Source organism: Chaetura pelagica, unplaced genomic scaffold (assembly GCF_000747805.2).
Source record: "Chaetura pelagica isolate M959 unplaced genomic scaffold, ChaPel_1.0 scaffold115, whole genome shotgun sequence".
In the NCBI taxonomy this organism is placed as follows: domain Eukaryota; kingdom Metazoa; phylum Chordata; class Aves; order Apodiformes; family Apodidae; genus Chaetura; species Chaetura pelagica.
In genome coordinates this window covers 2,824,254-2,849,209 of record NW_009953761.1, presented here as the reverse complement: position 1 = coordinate 2,849,209, position 24,956 = coordinate 2,824,254, and the positions used below count along the sequence as shown (strand labels likewise).

Genomic DNA, 24,956 nt, shown 5'->3' with positions numbered 1-24,956 from the left:
TGCTGAGATAACTTCTTCATTTCCGAAAATGACTGAGTATTAACTCTTTAATGTTGTTACACAAATTAGATGAGGCATTGAATGCATGCACACACTAACACAACAAAAATGGTCTATTATTAAAAATGCACGTACCTGAGAGCTCTACCCATTGTTTCATAATTCATGTCAGGTTTGTTTTTGTGTTTTCCCCACAACCTGGACACAGCCTTGGAATCTACCAGTTTGAAAATGCCCTTCTCTCTTTGAGTCCATTTGATATATTTAGGACAGGTAGCTTTGTCCTGCAGCAGTGCTAGTAAGAACTCCCAGAGATAAATTGTATTTCCTAAAATAGAAGTATTTTAGGACACAGAAAATAAAAAAGAAAAAAACTATATTAGTCAATCACATTTTATTAATGATGTAAATAATCAAAAAATTAAGAAGCTGGTATCTTCAGGAATACACTGTAATACACTAGAAAATAGTGATGGAAGGGCACGGAAAGGGATTCTCGCTAGTTATTATAATCTCGGTGCACAAACATCCTCTCCACTGTCTGTAACCTACAGAGTCAGGTACTAGTCAACCTACAGTCACCCTGCTCCAACCACAGGCTCAGACAGCATTAGTCACCTATGTGTACACTTCCCCCGTGCCTAACCCAGTTACAGAAGCAGTCACTGTTGCTTTACCTCAAATAGGAACATGTCCTGGCCCATCCTCTGAACATGCTAGCAATTAAGCTCTTGTTTAAATAATTTGCTGAATTGAGGTGAGTGTTATAAATCCTTTAAAAGGCTAAACAAAATCTTCACTTTTAGCTAATGGATTTATATGGGGCAGTCAGTGACACATGCTGAGGTAGCCAAATCTTCAAGAAAAACATTCTGAAAAAGATTTTTATTTTATTTTTTTTAATCCACTGAGCACTTGCACTTGCTGGTAGCCAACACTCAAATTACATTTTACAAACAAGCAGGCACATATATGGAAATCTATTAAAGGAGTCTAAATTTCTATAACTAATTAAACCCCTTTTCCCTGCTTTTTAAAGGCTTTTTGTGCCTGATGTTCTTTTGCACACTTGAAGCTGCACATAAGCTTCTTTGTGATATGTTGTTAGTCTGAGAAAGGAAGAAAAAGCATCTTGTATGGAAGTATCACCTCCCACAAGTAGTTGAGCAAAAACAAAGCAAGGATAATACGTTCAGATTTCTTAAGTTTCACAAAAATTATTCCCAGTGCACCAGAAGGTGACAGGAACTCTTCTTAGCTTAATTTTAACTTTGCAGCTTTTTCAACTTTAATAACCACCAGACAACTTTTTTTTTTTTCCCCAACAACAGGCAGTGTCTCAAATTCAAACTCCCCTACTACTGTATTATAATGTGTATTTTGCAAATTTTCAGCAAAGCCATCAGCACTGGCAGTACAACGCGTACTCCTCCCCCTTCAGCAGGTGGAAACTTGAAAAGTGAGCATCCCTAGAAAAAAAACACTGCCTTTGCAACAAATGGCTCACAGCTTACATAAAACAGTCAGCCTGCTTGCCTCGGGATACCCGAAAGGCAAAGGTTAAGACTGCTTAGGCAGGACACAATGTCAGCCAGGAGTTAGAGCATTCCCAGCTACTCGCCATCTAATCCAGAGTGCTTTTGTTGTAGTCTAGACTAAAAATGCTCAGCTGCATCAAGACGGTCTAAAAATCTGTCACTGCTTAGCCACTGAAAATCACTGTGAAGAGGACCATCTGCATGCCTGCTTTACTCACAGGCAGAATTTTTAACCTCCTGTGAGTCACAGAAGAAGAAGAAATATGTGGAAAATTCAGTTTTCTCCATCCATCACACCTGATGTTTTTATGGAGGGCTTGGTATTCTACCATATATGTGCTCCTTAGGGCAACAGTGTGGAGACAGAGCCAGGCAAGATTTTCTAGCTGCTTCCCTGCAATGGAAGCTTACATTAATATCCCTTTTACTTCAATTCTCTGTTCCTCAAAATGCTCCCAGTGCTTTTGTGGTAGCTTTTCTCCTAACAGGCAGTGGTTTCAGGCAACATGCTACTTTTTAATTCCTTCTGAATTAGCAATTTTGTAACAATGTACAAACGTGAAATACAGTGTATCCTTGTTATTAGTGACACAAACATTAGACTCTTCTGCCATTTAATTTTATGGCTAGCTGCTTTAATGTTTTCTGTTATTTCATTTCAGCACTACTTGGATATTCCTCTGACAATTCACTTTCATTTTTATTTAAAAGTCAGGTTTTAATTTTTTTTTAGAAAACAGCAATGATACACACTCAAAATTGCTGGAACTAACCTGTTAAATATTTATTGCCTGCAAACAGATCTTTATTTTCTGTCATTGCAGAAAAATCCTCTTCAAAAGAAAAAACAACAAAAAACATTTATACCAATTTTTCAGTGTAGTAATTTTTCTGATTTCAAGAGTGTGTGACATTCTTATGTGACCACTTTCCAGGTTTGGCTGGGCTCCTCTTCTGGCAAGCATTGCACACATGCAAGTGCTTCAGCCCCTCGGTGTGCATGCAGGCACTTCTGGTGACACAGGGGAGGCTCATGTTCAGCTCCTGCTGAGCGCAGCAGAACCTGGAGGGGGCAGGGGCATGAGGCTGCCATTCAAACATCAGCCTGGGCTCGGGTGTGTGTGCTGGACCCAACGGTAAATCAACTGAGCTGCTGACAAAACTGATCGACACTACCGAACAGTTCAGTCTGGAGGAAACTATTTAGCTTATCAGTTATGTAGTATTTATTTTCTGTCTTCCTTTTAGACAGGAGGAATGAATGAAGTATCAAAACTGAAACTTTCTGCCCAAGTCTTCAAGCTGCATTATAACTTCCCTCCTGTTAGATCCTCATGCAGAATTAGACATAGATGGAAAATATTTTCAAGGATCATCTGTCAAAACAACCACAGCCCAAGAAACCCTAATACAATGCAAAGTGCTCCCCAAGACTTCACTCAAAACACAGCAGCCTCTGTGGGAGCTTGAAGAGTTTCCAAGAACCCTTGCTACTAAAGTGCCAAATACATTGTGTTCCCTAGGAACAGAGTATTTCACAAAAACAATCTCACATGTACTTATTTTTCACTTGCCTTAAGATATGATACTAACCACCCTTGAGCATAAGACCTGCATTCACATCACAAGAAAATTAGTGAACATTTTCTTTTTACATCACAAATGTTTTCCTTTAACAGGTCACTCTGAAACAATGCTTTTTAAAAAAACTTTAGTGACAACTCTTTGTGACTTACCCTTTCCATCTTTGCTTTTCTTTTTCACAGATATGTTTGGCGTTGTAGTAGGGGACTCAGGACGAGATGGTCTTGGCTTCTTCCCTGAAATAAGCCACCAGGAAGTCAAATTTATTTTTTTTTTTAAAAAAAGGAAATAAAAAAGAACAAGGAGCTAAAACAGGAAGAGATTTGTTTCCCCAATTCAGAGAGGATTCAATTTCTAGGAAGTTAGCAGCTCAGTTCGATGCTAAAATTTTTTAGTGTCTACAGCAGGATTTGATCCCCTATGCTCTTAGTGTACTTCTAGTAAAGAACTATCAGAGTGTGTTTGTAGCAGCTTTGTTCCACACACCATTATTGGTTGCAGATACGTTTGTTTCTTTCTTCCCCTAAAATGTCTAGATATAGTAACTCTTGTATAGATCAGGTCCTACTGCACAAGAAGCCTGTCAGGGTAAGTTTGGCTGAGTGTTTTTCTACTCTTGGAGTTGTGTCATGGGAAGACTCTGTTGGGTGCTCATCTAACTTCCCCTCTGTTCATGCAGGTGTAAATGTATACCATTAAGGAGTGGGGAGTGTTATTTTCATGTAATTAATTACATTGTGTCCAAATGAAATCAGGTCTTGAAAGAAAATGTAGTTGTTGAGGCTCAACTAGGTCAAGAGTGAACTACTGCAGTCAACTTCAGGAAACTTTAGTATTGATCACACAGAATTTATGCATTTCTGAGGATGGATGACCTAGGCTACCAAGTATGAATACTGTTGCTACAGCAATTCTAGGCTCTCTTACCTCAGCCTAGACTACTTTAAGACATCATATATGGACAATCCGCTACCACAAAACCATCCGAAATTAGAAATCAGTAAAGGATGTGGAAAAGGTGTTGATGTTGCTGCTCAATTATTTGGGCTACAGATACTTAAGATGATGGTTTTAGACTATACTGTGAGCTATCATCTCCAGGCCCTGACTGATACCATCAAAAACACAGTTAACAAAGACACACAAGATATGCTTCCTGTGTTTAAAAGATGTTTTCTGAAAGCACTTTAAGTATCAGCATGCTTCCTCCTTTGGTTCAGTAGGGCATGAATTTGTTACCTTTCAGAATACATCACTAAATTTATTTTTAGGAGAGAATTTTACAAAAAGGCAAGAGCTAATGTGCAAGAGCTAAGCCTTATGTGGTGCTACCGTAATTTTGTATAGCTAATTGAATTTATAACCGGGTTTCCACTTTCCTATTTCCATGGCTGCAAAAAACAACGCAGGTTAGAAATTCATGCTATAAATTAATGTGATATTTAGAAAGCAAGATGCTCATCCTGATTAAGTATTTTTACTTACATCAGAAGAAGTTAAATACATTTTCTTGCACTGTTTTCAGTGGGTTTTGTTTTAAAAATACATAATGTGTGTAAAAATATAATAAACAGTACATATCTAAAATATAATGTGCATATAACTTAGATGATCACCTACTGCTGGATGCCTCCCTTACCAAACATGGGACTGAAGGTATTAGTACAGCAAATTTCCAAATTTCTGTCTTTGATACCCCTTTGTTTTTCCTGTCTTTCTCTCATCTGTAGTTCTGCAGCTCAGACCTCAGACATTCACGAGTACAAACATTACGCTGAACCTGGGTCTGGGGTCAAACAGACAGGTAGATACAGCTCCCCTGCTGCAGTAATAAGGCCCACAAACAAAGGAAGTGAAATCACCCCAATACTTCTGGGGAACATTTTCTTGGAGGAGCTCTGCTTGACAGTGCCATTCTGGCTCATTTAGCTGGCAAAGCTCTGCACAATGCAACCCTGTAAGTTTAGCTGACCTATGCTAGAAGTCTTTAAAATCATTAGTGGTATAGATTGTGCAGAATGAACATGGTACTTTGTCATGCCACAAAACTGATGAAACAAGGGGAAACAGATTGAACTTCAAAAAGAAACCCAAACAAAACAATAAAAAACCCAAAACAACCCCACCCGCCCACTGCACGTCATCCTCAAGTGCACTACAAAATTAATAATGTTTTGCAGTAATTATTGCACACCAATGCCTCATAAATCCCTGTGACATTTTGAAGTAACACTTCAGCATCACTCAGACCATACCATCTATCTCATGAAGTCTCAACTTCATTGAAAACTAGTAGTTACTGAAAGACAAAGCTGATGAATCTTTTCTAGTACATATTTTATCTGATGTAACTGTCAAAAACACACATTTTTTCTGAAGCAACTGGTTTTCTAACCTACAGCTAGGGAGGAGGAAGGAGTGGGAGTATGCAGAAGCACAACACAGAAGACGGTGTGAAAGCATCAGGCCAAGGAGGTTAAATGTCTGGCAGAGAGTGGCTCCTTGTTTTGACCCACATAGCAGCCAACATTAAAAAGAAGAAGAAAAGAACAAACCCAAAAAACCAGTTTAAAATCCTCTCACAGTTGGTTATCTCGCAGTAGGGCACACAGTGCGGTAGTTTCCCCAGCAGCACTCTGGGGGCAGCTGCTGGTAAAGGTCTCCTCCACAGTGGTTTCACTTCAGCTTTCTTACTGGAATTGGAGACTTCCTGACCCACACCCATCCCTACCAGACCTCGTGACACACACGGGGCTCAGCAGGCTTCCCCAACATCTCCACAGGCCAATATGCTCCATCTCACAACTTTCAACACTTGGAAGGAGCAACAAAAATAGCAGTGAAAATGCACTGTCATGCAGGAGTGTGGCTGAACAGGAGTAGCAGGAGCCCTGTTCTGGAAGGCTTCTATTTCACAGAGGAACCTGTTGAAGTCCTAGTGCTCTGATTCAACCCTTAGATTAGTTTCAGAAACAGAACTCTCTTAGTTTCTTTATTGTTTTTTAAAAAAACACCTTATATTTGCCTGCACTGCATGACTTTTTTTTTCACTGTAGACATCAGCTTCAGGACCTCTGATTGGGTCCATGCTGACAGCAGAGTGGGACAACAGGAGCAGAAGGTCTGACTAACACCACTTCATAACTCTTTGGCACAGCATTGGCCTCAATGGAACATAATTCAGTAGACACTGTAAATATTATCTCCCACAAACAGAACTAGCACTTAACACAGCATGCAGCTGTTTAAAAAAAATAAAGTTAAACCATTTGCATTCAAGAGAAGTTAAAAACTTCTCCTTATTCTCATGCCATATTCTGAACAGATCAGTATCAGAACATATCTTTAGTTGAAGCTAAGTAAGAGCTAATTAAAGTATTTCAGGATTCACAATAACAAAAGCTCTACAGCTTGTATTGCGATTCTGCTCTGAAGAAGCAGCTATAAATAGGAACAAGCAGCAATTCATGTTTCCTGTGGCATAAGTCATCACTGCTACCTCTCCAACATCATCAGTGTCTAAGCACCAGTATCTGTGCTCAGGCCACTCAGTGAGAAAATGCTTTCTCTGCATTTTTAGCTGAACCCACTCAGTTATTTTGACTTGACACCCAGAATGGTTCCAGACAACCACAGGGCAAGACAACACACAACAACCAATGCTTTCCTACTCCACACCACTGTTCTCCAGTAGCATCTTACCTTTTTTCTTCTTTGGTTGTTCAAATTCTGGAGTCTCTGGTGATTCAGCATAAGGGTCTGGAGCTTGGTGAACTTCCACCACCTCAGGGATCCCATCAAGTGTGACTGACACATGTGTAACAGGAGCCACCATATCATCATCTTCAGTTGAGCCAAACATAGTTGCTTAAGAGAAAGGGACAACAGGAATATTTTCACATAGCCACAAGGACTTTAAAAAGAATTTTTTATTATTTTTATTTTACAGGAAAAAATTTAACCATAGAATAAAAAAAACTATGACACTTTAAGCCTTTATGGGAGAGAAAACTAGTTCATTGTGGAATATATCTGCTCAAAAAAATTTGCACTAGCAGAAGCACTACAAAGATAGAACAATTTAATGATATAATCCACTCGCCCCCAAAGCATAATTATTTGGTGATCACCCATTTTTATTCATATTTCAGGCAATCTGTAGATAAAAGTGTATCTTCTTTAATCTTGGCAACATTAACAGACTAATTCCCCATCAGCTGAACAACACACTGCAATCTAAACCACTTGACTTCATTCACACCTTCCCTCTGCAATTTTTAATTTTTTTGTTACCTGTTCAACTCTGGCATGGCAACGAAATCTTTCACTGCACACAAAATTGGATTTCTCATATTCAAACTAAGTATATAAAGTCTACCTGGAAGCAAAATAATCTTACCAGTTCCATGCAACCACACTGCATTGAATCCCTCCTTCTTTCCCAAACGAACAAGGCAAATACAGACTGGATTTGTTTTCACAAAAAACTTACTTATTCTTTTTTCATCCAACATAGGACCAGGGGAGTCCATATTGAGAAGTGCTTCAGCAGCTTCAATTGTTTCCATCGTTTCATCTCCATTATGACAAGATGCTTCAACTGAAAGCAAGAGAGGAAAATTAATTCTTAACAAGGTACAAACTAGACAAAGCTTAACATGAAATTTGTAACTATTTTATTCCTAGAAATAAAAAAAAGTGGTAAATACAGTCTTGTACTACATGAGTAGTGACAGGTTAGCTGGGGAGAAAATGCACACTTTTAATTTCATTTATTCACGTTTAATTTCTTTAATACACTACATTTTTTGTATTTGAAAAACAAAACCCAAACCCTACACAAATCCTTCGTTACTGCCTCATGTTTCTAACCCTTCTTTCTTTGCTGATCATACAGCATACATACAATAAAACACAACACCCATTAGCCCTAGGAAATATCACTATCACAAGCAATATTACAGACAGTATCCTTTAAAAAAACAATACTGCTAATTTCTTCATATGGTGGTCCAAAGGAAGTGAATCCCGTAATTAAGAGATGCACACCAAAAATACCCTGTTATTTAGCCTGGAGGACAGACAAGAAAATACTCCACAGCTTCTATTAGAGAGCATATGATCTAAAGGTGTAACTGAATCCTAAACCATTCACATTCAGGGGGATTAGACATACAGCTAACAGCCCAGGCTCCAGGAACACATTGGAAAGCAAAAGTGAAATACAAAAAGCAATATGTAGGGCCAGTAAACTTTTAAAAAAATTTGACTACTGGACAATCCCTCATCAATCTCATGAAGGTGGCCAAAAGACACATCCAAAGCTCTTGAGCATTAATTTACAATTAATCTGAAGAAAAAAAATATCCAATATCATTTGCAAAATAACAGCTAAGAAGATAATATGGGTTTGACTAGAAGATTACCTTACCAGAGGATTTTTTTCAAAATAATTATAGCGTGACAAATAAGTTAGATATTAATTCCAGTACCTGGTACCATAAATCTTTAGAACTGTTAAACATCTTCTTTTAGAAATTTCTCTTTGTTGGATGGAAATGCATGGGCCAGGCTTCCTTATCCTTTAACATTAATTTGAAGCTACATTGCATCTACCAGAGAGGTAGAAAGGCCTGCATTAATATTCCCCCTCTATGACACCATTGAACTTCAGTTACTTTCTCTGTCCAGTAATGAGTCGGCTTCACACCCTCTCTCCTTGTTTAACTTTGGGGAATTTGGGGTGGAGCAGTCTCTGACTGAGTAAGCAAAAATGCACCATAAAACACAAGGGAACACTGGACTTTGGAACATTTCTTCTTTGCATAAAAGCAAGACGTTTATGCTGGAATTTTTATGGTTTTGGGATTTTTTACATAATCACACTAATAATAAAGCACCAAGCTCACTAACCAAACAATCACACAATGCATAAAACAATGCAACAAAAAGAAATCCACTTTCACCCCAAATATGTACAGCTTCAGCAATCCTATCATTAAGAGAGGGCAAAGATGAATGAAGACATTCATGCATGAGCTCTACCTCCTCCACCTAGCTGTGACTTATATGCAGCACATGGACCTCAGAAGCCTCCTTACCTTCTGGATTTTTTCATGACCTTAGTCCTACCACACCCCACGTGTCAGAGGCTCAGGCTAAGTCAGAATAAAGGAGAGGTGTGTTGGGAACCCTTGACCCACACAACAACTCACCCTGCTGTCTACAGGAGCCCCCTGTCCTGCATAGGCATTGAGACAACTAAGGATCTGCGCTTCCTGGTTGACATCTTCAGAGAGACTGAAGAAATGAGAAATGCAGAGCTGGGAAGGAGGACTGAGTGAAGAGACATGTGGACGTGCTAAGTATGGACTAAGGTACCAGCTTGGGAAGCCACAGAGTGAGATGGAGCAACAAACAGCTGACAGTTTTGTTGCGCCGCTTGCAGGCTCAGGGAGCTCAGCCCCAGAGTGTCACAGTCCCAAGAGCCAAACAGCATCCATAGGGAATGCCTGGCCAGTTGAGGAGGAGACCAAATCAAAAGCAGCCCATGCAGCGTGAAGGTACACTCATATATGGCCCAGCACTGCTGACTTGATCACTTCTGGTTCTAAGCTTTATCTGGATGGGACCTTTCCAAACTATCCACCAGCATAACAAAGGCCACAGTAAGGATGTCTCCCCAGATATAGGCCCACAGCACTGCCAAAGCAGCTGTCATCTGTTCTGACATTGTGTGACTGGACGGGAAGGTAACACTCCAGGATCCAGCGTCGCTGAAGCCACCAAGTGGGGATAGTTTACACTGCCACATACAATTTAAAAGCCAGTAGTGGTACCCCTGGGACTCAGTGCTGCAGGAAGGGAGGAGGGAGCAGCCCTTAGTGGGAGCTGTGAGGAGCAAACCCTCCCACTTGCTTTCAGGTGCTGAGGTGACAGAGCAGAGTCAATTCTTCACTCTAAATAACAGCAGGCAGAGGTTTGCCAGCTTTACGTTGCTGTTACACTGGGTGGCTAAAAATCAACCATCCCTATGGAGGACTAGTGAAAGAATTTATATTAGTCATATAAATGACATAAACATAGAAATCAGTATAATTTGATGCTCACAAAAAAATGTAAGGAGTGCCAGCTGTCTATACACAGACACAGAATGGCAAAAATAAGTTTCTAAACTACATTCATGCCCTTGCTAACACCCTTTAAGCCTCTTCTTAGATGATGACTTCACAATGTGGTTTGAGCCAAATGAATGTTTCCCTCTTGCTGAAAAAACAAGAGCTGTAGTTCTTTCTCCCATCTCTGCCTCTCATGATCCAAACTCTTGTCACTTAACGCGAACCAGGCTTCACACTTTTTTGAGCATGCAGTGAGACAATTTAGTTTTATAAAATGATTCAAAGGATGTTTTTTGAGTTTTGTTAGGTTAGCAAGTTGAATTACAAGAACTCAAGAGCTAACACAAACAAGGTTTAGGGCACTGCACAGAGGAGATGGAGCACCTCTCTTCTGTGTCCTACTAACAACAAGATGTTAATTTGCACCATCCAACTTCAGACAGCACTCAGAGATAACCAACTCACCTATCAAAGGCAAGTTGATGTCTGTTATTTTTCCAATATTATTCCAGTCACTGGCAGTTATGATACAGTCACAAATTCAAAAAGAATGGGGATGAAATAGCTTATTTGTTACACTTTGACAAAGTCAGCTGAAAGAATGGTGGTGGGGGAGGCAATTTCTGAGAAACACCAGATTACAAATGTTACCTTAATGAGGCAGAAACTTTTTTAAAAAAAAAAAAAAAAAAAAAAGGAAAAAAGAAGGAAGGAGACATGTAAAATCAAAAGAGAGGAAAGTGAAAAGGTGGAAAGGGGAAAAGAGGGGAAAAGGAGGGGGAGAAAGGGACAGGAAAAAAAGAAGGGGGGGTTGAAAAAGAAAAAGGAGGGGGAAAGGGAAAACCACACCCAAAAGTAACTTCGTTTTTTTTCCCCAGGGTACTCTACAAGTTCTTGTTTATCTGAGCAACCCACAAATGTAAGCCTCTGTATCTGCACACCAATTAGAGACCAGTTACGAGGTTCACTATGAATCAGCACTCACCCTTCACACAAGGCTTGCCCAGAGTTTTCTGCTTCTCTTACTCAGTGGAGACAGAAACTGCCTCATGCTGGAAGCTCCCTGCCTCTATCCAAAATTGTGCTTTCTCTACTCCTGCCTAGCATGTTTTCTGAGAGCTTTATGGTGCTTTCAGCAGTCCAATCTCACTCCTGTCAATTCCCTGGTGGCTGGTAGCTCAGAAGGGTGGACAACACAAGTCTTTCTCCAGGCCAAGCTAATAAGGACTGTGCTGGTCACTGCTGTGTTTAAACTCACTGCTGCTTTTACTACAGACAAAAACAAGGACTGCAAAGCTTCAAAGTATCACCAGAAGGAATCTAATTTTGCTAAAATAGAAAGAGATTCATTAAACACAGACAGAATCCCCTTTAGCAGAACAGCTAGCTCTTAAATTTCAGCAATTGTTTTTCAATAGCAACTTGGAGCTGCCTCTTAACTGACACTGGAAAAGATTTTAGGAATACAAATATTTCAGAAGACCTACACAGCACTCTTCATTTTCTTTTTTAAATAAGGCTTTAAAATTTGTAAGGAAAATTATCTGACTGGGGAGCTATTAGGAAAATGCTCATTGTTTTTAACCAGATGCTGCATGCAGCAGTGACTAATTTCTCCATGAAGTAACAAACCATATCCATTTTTTTACAACTGGCATCTCATGAACTAAAAATCCTCACAGATTAACACTATGAGGTTCTGTTTCCACCTAACTACTCCTCTGGATTTCTTTGTAGCATCAGAAATTACCATCGAAGATGCTGGATGTAACTACCACCTCTCTGCCTTCATTCTCCTACCTGACCAGCTTGGCCTGTGTCAAAAATGCTGTAGCTTTACCAAATGTACAAGCCAAATGCTACTAAACTTTGAAATGCTGTAAAACAACTTCTGACCTGGTTATTAAGAACCATCACTGATCTATACAATGCACACTTCCACACTCCTCATTCAGCCTAGGGTATGGGGTATGTAAGCACAAATTTTCTGCCCTCCTCCTTCACAAAATGACAGAGTTTGATTAATTGTTGTTTTTCGAAATTAAACTGGCCAGACATGGCAAAGTTAAAGAAAACAAAGAAACAAACTTAAAAAAGGTTTTCAGGAAGTTACATAATTCACTCAGTTCCTCCCTTCTATGCATTTTACAGCTGTAGTCAGTTACATTAAGAAGGTAAAGAAAGTGTAGCAAACTGCACCATCTGACAAGTTCACCTAGAACTTATTTTGCACAAAACATTACCCCCTGTATTTTTCAGATAAAAAAATTAATCAATTCAGTATTCTCTTTAGACAAAAAATTCCATTAAAAAGCCAAATGCACCAATTTATTTTCTTAATCACCCTTTACTATGAGACAGTTAATCATTTAAAGTCCCTAACACTGGCAGAAAAGTGAATATATAAATTGCCATTGCAGTTTTTCCAGGGAAGTGCTTTTAAAGAGGACAGTGATAAGAAAAGTCTGCCTATTCATTATAAAAAAAATAATAAATAAAGCATGAGGATTAATGTAACTAAAATGCTGGTAGTTAACCACCTTTCAGCAAGGTTTCACATGAAACAGATGTTTTCTTATAGTTTTCTGCAGGTTATAATTTACGCTACAGGTAAGTAATCACCCATGTGCAATAGCTGTGGTTTTGAAGGGCTGAAGCTACATCCTAGAGCTGGAAAAACCTATCCATCATTCTGCAGATAGATTCCTAAAAATTAATTGCTTTAGTTTCAGGAGACCTACTGCTAATTTCTGTTAGTTCAGGAGAAAAGGAAAGCTTAATATATATGAGAGTCATAAAACAGTACTGAAAAGCTGGTAACTTAAAAAAAACCCATCAAATCCTGCACATTAAGCAGCCATTTCTCTGTAATGTTTAGTCACAAAACGATGGCAGTTTTCAGTTTCGTTTTGCTGTGAACTTCAGTCTTATGAATATTTTAACGTGGAATTAGTACAGTCTTTACAAAGTCTGATCCTTTCACAAAGGTATAATGTGGAAGTGACTGGAAAGGCTGGTACAATCTTCAAAGAACAAAACAATGCATTTCACTGTTGATACTAATACACCCCATGAAAAGAGAAGATGATGAAAAATAAAGTAGATGGGAAATTTCTGTTAGGATTAGTCCTGTTTCAGAGGCAGCCTACAGCAAGCTGGGCTTGAACCAGATCTCTTCCAAGGCAGCCTTGCAAGTGAAGCGAGCAGCTGCGGCCACAGCTGATGCTTGCCTGCAGGGGGCAGGGAGGTGAGGGGGTGGGGGACAATCCTTCCCTAGTGTCCACACATTCTGTGGGGTGCTTTCACACCTCTGGAGCCCCGAGTTCTGCCCCACTTGAGCCAGGCAGGCCGGCTTCCTGTCAGAAACCAGGGGCTGAGCTGCCAGTGCTGCACACCTTGCATCCTGTTAAGCAGCTTTCAGCAATGTTGCTGGTCCCTGCCTGGCCTGCGCTCATCTGCTTTCCTTTCCTCAGAGACCCACAGCATGCACAGTAGCTAGCAGGATGAAGGGTGTGAAACAGATAATTAGTTAACATCTCCTTAACAATAATCTCTGCAAAGTGGCAGCTCTGGTTTTCTAAGGACTTCGCCTTTAAAGAAAATCAGATTTCTGGAACTACAATGGATGATGAGAACAATAACGTGCTTGTCTGCCTCCAAAGTATCCCAGAAACCCTTGGACACCATCGGTTACAAGGATTACATATTTTCAGCCTCTGGCAGCAATTTGCAACCCTTCTCATGTGACCAGCAACACAACAAAAAAATTTAACAAGAGAATTCACACAAGTAGAGTTTCACAATTACTCACGCAAGTAAAAATTCACACACAATATATTATAGTGAATATAGATTCACAACAACAATCTGCTACGAAAAATTCACACAGCTACATTAAGTGGTGCTTAAGTAACACTGAGAAACTGTCAGTTGCAGTGTGAATAATTAATACGAATAGCAAGTGAATAGTTGGCAGGAGATCTCAACTTGAAATAATGTTTAAGTATGTAAAACCTTCTTGAATAATCAGCTAATTTACTTGTACGGTCACAGTCTGTTCACAGATAATTCACTACTAATGAAAAAAAAGAGGAGCCATATTTATCAGATAAATCCGTTTACTGAGAACTGCTCATGTCAACTCTGTGAACTGTTCCTCATGTCATGTTCTGTTAAGTTTTTGGTTTGCTTTTGGTGGTAAAAGATTGTACCCCAGTATGCCTTTAGAAATAAGATCAAAAGCATGACTGAAACCAGCAAGATGACTCCAGCCCTGGAAACTGTCCAGGTGAGGAGCCTAATGGCTGAAAGAAGACACAGAAACAGATCCTCACTCTGTGAAGAACCTACCCCACCTTTCAGACTTGTTCTGCAAAAATGCTTCAAATCCATGCATTCAGTGAGGGGTTGTTTTTTTAAAAAAATATACCTTCAAGCTTTCCTCTTGAGAATTGTTTTCTCTTCAGGGATACCTTTCCTAACAGATTTTACACAGAACATCTGTATTTTAGGTGTTAATAATTATCAGAGATTCAAAATTAATACTATGCTGAGAAAACTTAGACCAGTAAGTCACACTAACATGCACATTTTATGGCTAATTGTACACCCGCAGGAAGCTAAAAGCAGTACATCTACTCAAGCTGCACATTCTTGCTTTTTGGTATGTATGTTTACTTAGGTACATACCAACAATTAAATAAGAGCAAACAAATCCGATGAAGGGCAAAGAAAATCCTGCTGGGACTCTGAGCAGGACTGTCTTAATTTCTGTTGATAACTTAAACTTTTCAGCATTATCAGCTGTGCAGCTGGGATTGCAAGCCACCTGCTAATGGTATTAATCTCATTTTCTTGGTCTTGAACAGAATTAACAGCATTCAATACTACTGCAATTTTTTTTCCTGTTGTTTTTTGTCATTAAGCTTTTTCCACCATTAGCCACAGTCATCTTGGTGCAAAAACATGGCACAGAAATGCTTTTATTGCCAACCTGTGAGGGTTATATCATCATCTTCTATGATTTGTTCTTCTGCAACATCCAGGGAGCTCTCAGTGATCATGTCACTAGGTTCATCCACGCAGGTTAAGCCGGAGTAGTTGTGAAGGAGGTCTGCACTAGGAACATGCTCCACAATGACAGCAGGGAAAATAGATGGATCACCAAGCTAGGGGTGGAAAAAAGAAAATTAAAATAAAGGTAGCTAGACTGCATCCAATCTAACCACTTACTGATTAATTACACTTACATCACTTGAACATTAGATTGTCAAAAGGGAGTATAAGAATGAGATTATTTTTAGCATATAAAACCAAGTGTCTCACTGTGGGCCAGAGGCTGAATTTCACTGCAGTATCTAATACTTGACTTTACTCCACTAGGTAATACGAGACTCCTGTGATACTATTTTGCAGCATAAAAGCTGACAATACAGAGTGGTAGAGCACAGTAAGTGCTAAACTGCTGGCAGTAATACCAGGCAAATGACTTGCTGGAAGCACCTTAATCTTTAGCTCTTCCTGTCAAGCTGGGGGTGGAGGAGTGCTGTGGCTGTCAGGACAACAAAAAACTTTCACAGGCCCCCAGTTTCCCACATTAGTTGAAGACTGGTATTTTAGGGAACACTTCCTACAAAAGCAAAGGGTTTAATGGGGAGTGCGTGATATATGTACCATAATACTTCTCCTCTCTAATTCTTTAGTCACTTGTCATTACTTCCCCCCTGCTTTCCATCCTAAGTCTGCTTTCACACATTATCCTCTGTCTTAACAGTTATTTTGCACCAGATATAGAAGGAAAGGGGCAGCTGGGAAAACAAATCAAAGTGACCAGTAATAATAATATGCTCATTCTGAAAAGGAAACCATTCAACAGGAAGAGGTTTTCAGAAAATAACATTTACTACGGACACAGTATTTTCCACAGCAAGTCTTTAAAAACGTATTTTGCAGGAAGAAAGTCATAGCTGCTGATACCAGAGCAGGCTCAAAGAAAGTCTAGTGTAACTGTAAGGCTCTCTCACTAAAAAAATAAGTCACATTATGAATGTAGCAAGCTTAAAACCAAGAAAACAAATCAAAAAGCTGCTAAAACATATTTCTGAGAGAATTAGTATATATGTACATTTGGTCTCATCCTCCACAGAAGAGCACAGATATGCGTGGATCAAGCAGGGTTTTTTTTATTTAACCACTTAAGAAAAACACAAACAACAATACAACCATAAGATTATGAATTTGCTTAGGAATTTCTCATGTCTCACAATCTTGCCATTATGCACACCACCAACACCAATGGAAAATAGTATTAGAGCTACTGGCTCAACACAGACAACAGCTATGGGACTAAGCCTCTCCTTGGGAAATTCTGGAAAGAAAGTACCGAAAGTAGAAAGTGCAATTAGAACTTTTAAAAGGCAGTAATTACCACTTTAAATTGCTCTGTGTTTTGTAAAACGTGTCTCAACAACAACTGTGGTAAAGGGCAATCGGGGAAAAAAGGAAGGACTAAGAAACAAAAGTAGTATTTCTGTGGGCTTCTATCATAGTCTGCTAAACAAACAAAAAAAACCAAACCAAAAAAACAACAAAACCAAAAGCAAAGAACCCACAAATAATCTACCTACTCTTCCAAACATAAGCTTCAAAATCGAGTAACATGGTATAAAATCAATAAAAAAGATCAAAGGGCAGACCAGTTAATGTCCTCTCATGCAAACACGTTGCCAGGTGATGGGTGTACATCAAGTCAAGCAACAGGACAGCTTCTACCCCCATACCTTTGTAGCCACCTCTCTCCAAGGCTGTCTCCCGCTTGGGCTGAGAAACCCAGAACCACTGGTGGCCAAGAGGCCTCTGCTGTTTCTCAGAAAGCATCCTGTTCACATTGTGAATCCTGTTTGTTTATGGTCCCTAACAGGCCAGATCTTATTTTCTTCCAGGCAAGAGTAAGCAAACAGATTTGATTAAATAAAAGCCAAGTAAGTATAGAGGATAAAGCACTGTAAAAAGAAAAGAAAAATAAAATAGCATGTACATTTAAAAAGCATTTCTTTTCAATTACATGTTTCAGAAATCAGAAGGAAGATGGTACATTGCAGCCTCATTACCAAGATAAAATTCTATGCTACAGAAATAGTTAAGGCATCCCAATTTGAGTAATATGTCACTGTGTGTAACTGGGGATGAAGTTACATTTATTGTATGCCTATATGTGTAACTATGAAGAATGAAATGAAGAAAGGATGACATTCCACTCGGGCTCCTGTCACTTGCAAGCTTTGCAAGTACCTGCTCACTATTTTCCTGAACAGTAAAAAATATAGATTTTTGTAGGGAAGATTCAAGTAAGATGATTTCAGTCTTCTCATCCTGCTCTAGCTCATACACACGAGGCATGAGGTACATCTCGCCTAACTTCAGACAGCTGTGGTGCAAATGCTTGGACTTGTGCTAGTAACCCCAGGTTTCCTTCAGAACCAGAGAGAAACAGGTATTTCCAGGGCACAATTTCCCTGCCCAGTGTTAGGCTCCAGTGCTATGATAGGCTGAATCATACCCTAGAAACATCTATTACTCTATGTTGACTATAAAAGGGTGGAGGCAGTGGGGCATCTATTTCTGACATAGGTGTCTGTCTCCTACACTCTCATCGGCAAATGGCCAGATGCTTCCCTGCCATGTCTTCCAAGCAAGACACTCCTTCCTCCCTGCTTCCCCTGTTGCACCAGCTTGATAGCTGCAGCATCTCCAGCAACATATCAAGTTGCCTGTGCTGAGGACAAGCCTCACATTAGCTCCTTCTGGGTAAAAAAAAATTACTGTCTTTCTCTGCTTACTGATAGTCATGTCACTGACTTGGCATCCAAGAGGCAAAACCACCTCCAGCACTGCTGTTACTCTTTACTGAGGACAAGTCATAAAAAACTGTTTTAGAGTAATAAATGAAACAGATAAACCCAGCTGATTGTCACAAGTTTTCAGCTCAGTTTTTCAAAGCCCTATTTATATTACACCCCTAGTTGTTCCCCTGCTGTGAAACCTAATTACAAAAGTTAAACATCCACTTGTTACTGAAACAGGCTTCACTGCTGACCAAAATGTTTCCCATGCTGCTGAACAGTGATATTGTCACGCATTTTGGCAGCAGCTGGTTTCATCCATATGATCAGATGTGATCTGCTCTGCAAGGCTGAACTGTATTTTGCCCATGTCTAGAAACAAACACACAGATATTCTGACAAGGTCACTGTCAACAGGCAGAGAAACCCCCATGGCAGGAGAATACAGGGGCACTCACACTCTGCACCAGACCATCGAGGAGCTTGCTGACACACTGCGCTTCCACAAGACAGGAGATGAACAGGAAAGCCTTCATTCATGGTAAGACACTCTAAGTGTGGTTTTCTTTAAAATTAATAACAGTTTTGAGCTAGGAGAGTCAGAGCAAATACTGCTTCTTCTGGTCTTTTGTTTTAAAACCATGGTTACACCTACTTCCAACTCATGCCTTATGGAAGTAAAAAGTATGAATTTTCTTTCCTGCCACCATGGTGAAAAGGAAAGGCTGGAACAAATATATAATATGCTTCCAGAAAGAAAAGCATTCATGCAAATTCAAGCAAATACAATTTGAAATACATTTTTGTAGAAACCTTCAAGGCTTTTTGTACAATATTTGCAATTACTTAAGGTTTCATTAACAAGCATGTAATTGTTTTAGAAGCTACTACTAATGTATGCTGATGTATATATATGACTGCTGAGAGGTAACATCTCACCTCAGTGCCTCTGGCCCAGTTTAAAGTGTCAGCAATTATTTTTGAGAAATTAATATGTAAGTCCATAGAAAAATAACGTATGTATTTTTTCTACTTCTGATGTTTAATCTTTCTTATGCAAAATATACTTAAAATACAACATCCTAGCTTTGCCAAAGCTTTGGCTTGGCTTCAGTGCATCTCCAATGTCTGGTGGACAATTAGAGGTGTTGACCCACTGTGAAATCTTACCAAGTGTTAGACATCGAATTCTTCACAGTGTAGTTTATCTACAAACCAATCCTGTAGACTGACCTTTTACAGTCTGGAGGAATGCAAAGCTTCAGGCAGATGCTGAAGTGCATAGAGGGTCCCATGAGCAGTTCCCTGAAATCATCTGTCATGCTCCATGACGCCCTATAAAGGGAACCCTGCCTTCATTCAGGGGCCAAAGGCAGCCATCTTCCTTCCTGCTCTTAAAATCTTCTTGGGAGTTTGACATGTTGACAAGGTATTTCTTTATTTCTCTGAGAGTTTTATCATCAGCTGCCACCAACTGACCAAAGATCAAAACACCATCCTGGTTGTGGAAATGGAAAATAAAAAAAGGGATTTCTTCTTTGGAGGTACTGCTTTCTCACACTACGAGTCCTCTAAGGGGGAAAACCTGTCTCAGGAATACAGTGACTAGCTTCTAACCTGATGTGGAATAAACTTTGTGCAAGCGAGTGATGAGTGGGAAGAAAAGCACACAATAGACAGGAGTAGGGAAAAGCTACAAGGAGGAAAAAAACCACATTTTAACAGAGCAACAGAATTCTGACTTGCAATACAGGCTTAAAAAATCCTTAAACCTAAACAAAACTAGGCAAAGTGACCTTGGTGACTAGAAAATAGTCTTCCATTTTTTTTTGCTGAAGTTCCTGTGCTAACAGCAGAGGCAGCCTCCTGACTTTAAAGGCGTTCCCATGGCCAACAGCTGAGAAGTTACCAAGTTTCACAGAGGGATGCTGGAACCAGAAAAAGGCCACTTGCTCTCCTGAGGAGACAACCTCATTGTACAGCTCTTGAGCTCTCAGCACAGGAGTACATGGAGCTGTTGGAGAGGGTCCAGAGAAGGGCCACCAAGATGATCAAAGGGCTGGAGCACCTCTGCTATGAAGACAGGCTGAGAGAGTTGGGGCTGTTCAGCCTGGAGAAGAGAAGGCTCCCTGGAGACCTTAAAGTGGCATTCCAGTACCTGAAGGGGCTACAGGAAAGCTGGGGAGGGGCTTTTCACCAGAGAGAAGTGATGGGGAAAGGGGTAATGGTTTTAAACTGAGAGAGGGGAGATTGAGGTTAGACATCAGGAAGAAATTCTTTACCATGAGGGTAGTAAGGTACTGGAATAGGTTGCCTAGTGAGGTTGTTGATGCCTGGCTTCCTGGAAGTGTTCAAGTCCAGGTTGGATGAGGCTTGTGCAGCCTCGTCTAGCATGAGATGTCCCTGCTCATAGCAGGGGGGTTGGAACCTGATAATCTTTAAGGTCCCTTCCAACCTTAACCATTCTGTGATTCTATGATTATGGATCTCACAAAAATTTCCTGAAAGTCTTCAGAAAACTGCAAGTGGATAAGGGAAGGACTTACTGGAGGAGTTGAAAATAGAAAAAAAAAAAAAGATCTTGGACTTGACCAGGTGAGTTTATGTTTCAGAAAGTCCATGGCAACACAAGAGAATGTGGAAGAGGAAACCAAGCTATGAGAAGATAGTACCGAAGTCATGGCCCAAAATAAGGGCTTGGTCCCCCCTTCCTCAGAAGAAGAGAAGAGAGAAACTTCCCTCAGAGATACAGAAGGTATCTTCAGACACAGCTGGCTATAGACATCAGAGCTACTTGAGAGAGCACCTGTTGGCACAGAATAGTCATGCTGGGAACCCTGCTAGCAATTTAATGGTTATCATGAATCAGTGTGTCCCTGGTACCATTTCAAACTTCTTAGAATGGATCTGTCCTCTGTGGCTGCTTTTATTCAGCTTTTTACATCAAGAATGATCAAATATCACATTAAGTTAACAAAGGGCTAAATGAAAAGACATTGAGAGGTGAAGCTACAGTCAAGAAAAAAAACAGTTTTAGAAAGCAGCACTAACTCAGCCAAAGGCTGTAGGGGAACTCCTGCCCCATTTTATGTGTGTAGTCTCTCTTGTATAAAAAGGAGAAAAGAGGGGGAGTGGGGAGAGGGGATGCAAGCTCTCTATTTAACCAGGACCTCTGATATGTAGTAGCAGCCAGTCAGGTTATTAGCAGTACTCGTGCAAGCCACTTGTTCTCTTCTCAAAATTACAGTGATGTTTTCGTCCTATTTCTTCCTCACCATACATGCACAATCTGATAAATGAGCCCTCAAAGAAAAAAAAAAATCATTATTTTTGAAACTGAAAAGGATAGAGCTGATAAGACAGAGACTTTCCTGTTCACATAGGGCCACGTGATTGAGTTCCTCCCACTGGTGTCTGCCACTGGCTGCTTAAACAGATGCATGTGGACTTATGATGCAACTTGACTACTCATAATTTACGACTGTTTAACTAAGACTTAAAAAAAACACCTCTTTTTTTTTTCTTTTAAATAGCCATTATGAGTTCTCTGAAACACCGACCATAGTTGCCTTCTGGACCCCAAACATCTCCCCACAGTTATTCCATGTTCTGACAGCTCTTTGTCTGAATCTTACTTCAGCTTCCCAGATATTTTCCTATGCAGGGCTCCTTTTCTACAGCTAAGTATTTAAGATATTCCTTTGTGCATCCAGCTAGCTGGCTACCTGTATCTTTTTTCTGCACTAAAGTAACCCAGTGATTTAAGAGGACCTTGCATCTGACTGCTTGCAGCAATGGACTTTCTGTTGTGCACTCTCTCTCTTTGGCCTTTCACATCCCTGATTTCATCCCCTATAGAGTATGCTACAGGGCACCCTCTTTCTTAATATGGCGTAGGATTTATTAACTGAGGAGGATATGAGGGAGTTATGAGGGTCAAAGGGTAAGGTAAATGCCAAGGTTTGGTTTGTTCTAGGAGTGGGGAAAGCTCTATTTAGGGAAGTTTTACTGGCCTGTCGAGTGCTCTTTAATATTTTTAAAGTTTTTCAGGTAAGCATTTGAAGAAATTGCAAGAGGCAGACTGCACAGCTACACTGAACAAAACCACGTTTGCTTACATTTCCCCTTCCAGAAACCACACTGAAGTAGCCCTCCTCATCTCAACTCTCCCCTCTCCCGTTGCCTTGTAAAGTAAAACCAGCAATGAACAACAAACAGAGGTAATAAATAAGGTTTGTTTTCCACTATGTTTGTGCAATTCCCATATCTAAATCCCCAGGCTGCCACAAGCTCTGGAAAAATACAGGGAAGGAAGTTACAAGTTCCACCCAAAACTGAGTTAGCACTTTAGACAGACAACATTCAGTTCATTGAAATGATTGCATGACTCTGACAGCCGAAATGGGCAACTGACCCAGCCACATATTAGGCCTTACAGAAAACCCAGAGACAAGACTACAAAGCCAAAAGTACTTTTGAAAGAGAGAAAGAGAAATGCTTTTCACATTCACAAACAGAGGAACAGTTTGTTGCAGCACTTCTCTGCCTTTTAAGAACTGTCTTTCTACCGTACCAAGGCACTTAATTCCTTGTTAATAAACACAAAACTCCACTATTAACCATCACCTGTAGAGGAGCTAAATAATTTTTACAATAGGAATCCTTTACTGAAGCCTCAGGGCTCACAGGATGTGGTTTAGATAGCTAACACCTAACTGAGAGCCTCCCCAGGTAGAAACAGACATGTTTTCCCTGCAGTGTGAAATAAACTGATTTAAATTACTTTGAAGCTCATTTCTGAATAGCTGGCATACAGTAACACAATTTAGAAACTAACCTGTAAAAAGCAGTGAGAAGGTACCTACTGCTCCTTCCTAGGCATCTGTAGTGTGAGTGCTACTTTTATGCAGAATTTTATCCTAGTACATTAGGAATGTTAAAACTACTGCCAAATATCAGAAATAGGGAAATTCTGTCTCACAAATGGATGGATTCTCCTGGCACAAATAAGCAACACAGGAAAAACATTTTCAGAGGAGGATGTCTCTGCAATACTACAGAAGTTAACACATTTCAACCAATTTCTGTTCTGCCCTGCCCATGCAAATTACAGGAAGCAACAGGAAGCTTTTGAAATAGCACAAAGATCTGGTGCAACAATAATGACCTCAATGTTTGCTTTTTTGTGTTTTACACCACACTCTTCTCTTATGTCTTTGTAATATTCCTAGGACCAACTTGGTGTGAATGTGGCTTTGTAAGCCATCCCATACCTGCTGCTCATCCTCCATGACGTTGCTAGCAAATTCAAAGACAAGTTCATTCTGCTGTACAACTGCTGCCATAATAACGCATTCCCAGGTCTCAGCTCCACATACGAAGAAAGATGTTCTCAAATGCTAAAGAACAGAGACAGTCACTGAGGTCCAACTGGGCAGAAAGGCAGGATCACAAAACCAATCAAGTATTGGTGTTCGTATTTCTTGGATCTTCAGTGTTCCTGGGTTCTTCTCAAAGGGAAACAAACCAGGAGGAATCCTTGCCTGAGTTTTTCTTCTCACCTCAATAGCCTTTAATCACTGTGGAGGGAAAAAAGAAAAAGGCTATAATTCAGAAATGATTGCTTTAGCTATGTCAAATAATAGCACCCACAATACAGCTTGCTCCAAACTTTAACTGTTCTGTCTCCAAGGAAAACGGACACCTTTGTATGTGCAGAGCTATTACTGGTTAATATATGTGAATTTTCATTTCCTTAAAATAAAACTCTTTCAGGAAGTAAGACATCAGTTTCAGTGTTTCACATTAAAAGCATGAGACTAAGAGAAAGTTACGGAAGTTACCAAAAAGAATATTAATCTTTTAATTTGATTCATATACACATTTTTCACAGTCATTAATAACTCTCATCTTTAAGGTATATTTGAAGTAAAAATACAAAAGCCAGACTGACCTACTCAGCTAAAAGAAAAAGGCTATAATTCAGAAATGATTGCTTTAGCTATGTCAAATAATAGCACCCACAATACAGCTTGCTCCAAACTTTAACTGTTCTGTCTCCAAGGAAAACAGACACCTTTGTATGTGCAGAGCTATTACTGGTTAATATATGTGAATTTTCATTTCCTTAAAATAAAACTCTTTCAGGAAGTAAGACATCAGTTTCAGTGTTTCACATTAAAAGCATGAGACTAAGAGAAAGTTACGGAAGTTACCAAAAAGAATATTAATCTTTTAATTTGATTCATATACACATTTTTCACAGTCATTAATAACTCTCATCTTTAAGATATATTTGAAGTAAAAATACAAAAGCCAGACTGACCTACTCAGCTGTAGGGTATCTCAAGTATATCACCTTTCTTCTTCTTCACACACAGTTGAAATTTAGTGAAGTCATTATTTCACAAGTAAAACGCTCTAGATCTTGATTCCCACAGTGTCAAACAGATGAAACCAGTAAACAAATTCTTCATATAATTCAGAGAGTCCCCGCGCGTTCCAACATGAAGCAGATCTTCAGCTTCTTGTTAAAAATGCACCGTAAACGTATCCTTATCTCTACCACAGGCTCGCAAGCAGCCGGAAGGAAACAGCACTGACCACGTCATGGCAAATTAGAACAGGCAAAAAAAACTGCACAGTACAATAGCAAAGAAAAAAAAAAGTATCCCAAACTATGGAATGTAAACAGCTTCACTGAAGGGATGCGTGCCTACATCTCCCACGTTCTCATTTACTCATCAGCACAGAAGGTAAACATGGTTAACGTGAGATTATGAAGAAATGTGGTGCAGCACTTCTAGGGAAAAAGGCAAGTATAAAATGTAATATTTTTATACAACTGAGGTGGGCAATACATTAAAAAAACTTAC

At 39.7% G+C, this 24,956-nt stretch overlaps 1 protein-coding gene across 1 annotated transcript in view; it reads right to left on the bottom strand.

Moving 5' to 3' along the window:
* The window catches only part of ELF1 (E74-like factor 1 (ets domain transcription factor)), a 38,222-nt gene extending 14,561 nt beyond the window's left edge, over nucleotides 1-23,661 (bottom strand). Inside the window, 6 exon segments of the mRNA XM_010000860.1 lie at nucleotides 136-328; nucleotides 3,275-3,358; nucleotides 6,825-6,989; nucleotides 7,615-7,722; nucleotides 15,234-15,408; nucleotides 23,355-23,661. Of these exon segments, the coding sequence (XP_009999162.1) occupies nucleotides 136-328; nucleotides 3,275-3,358; nucleotides 6,825-6,989; nucleotides 7,615-7,722; nucleotides 15,234-15,408; nucleotides 23,355-23,426 (797 nt within the window). The 5' untranslated portion in view covers nucleotides 23,427-23,661.
* Between the last annotated feature and the right edge of the window lie 1,295 nt (nucleotides 23,662-24,956).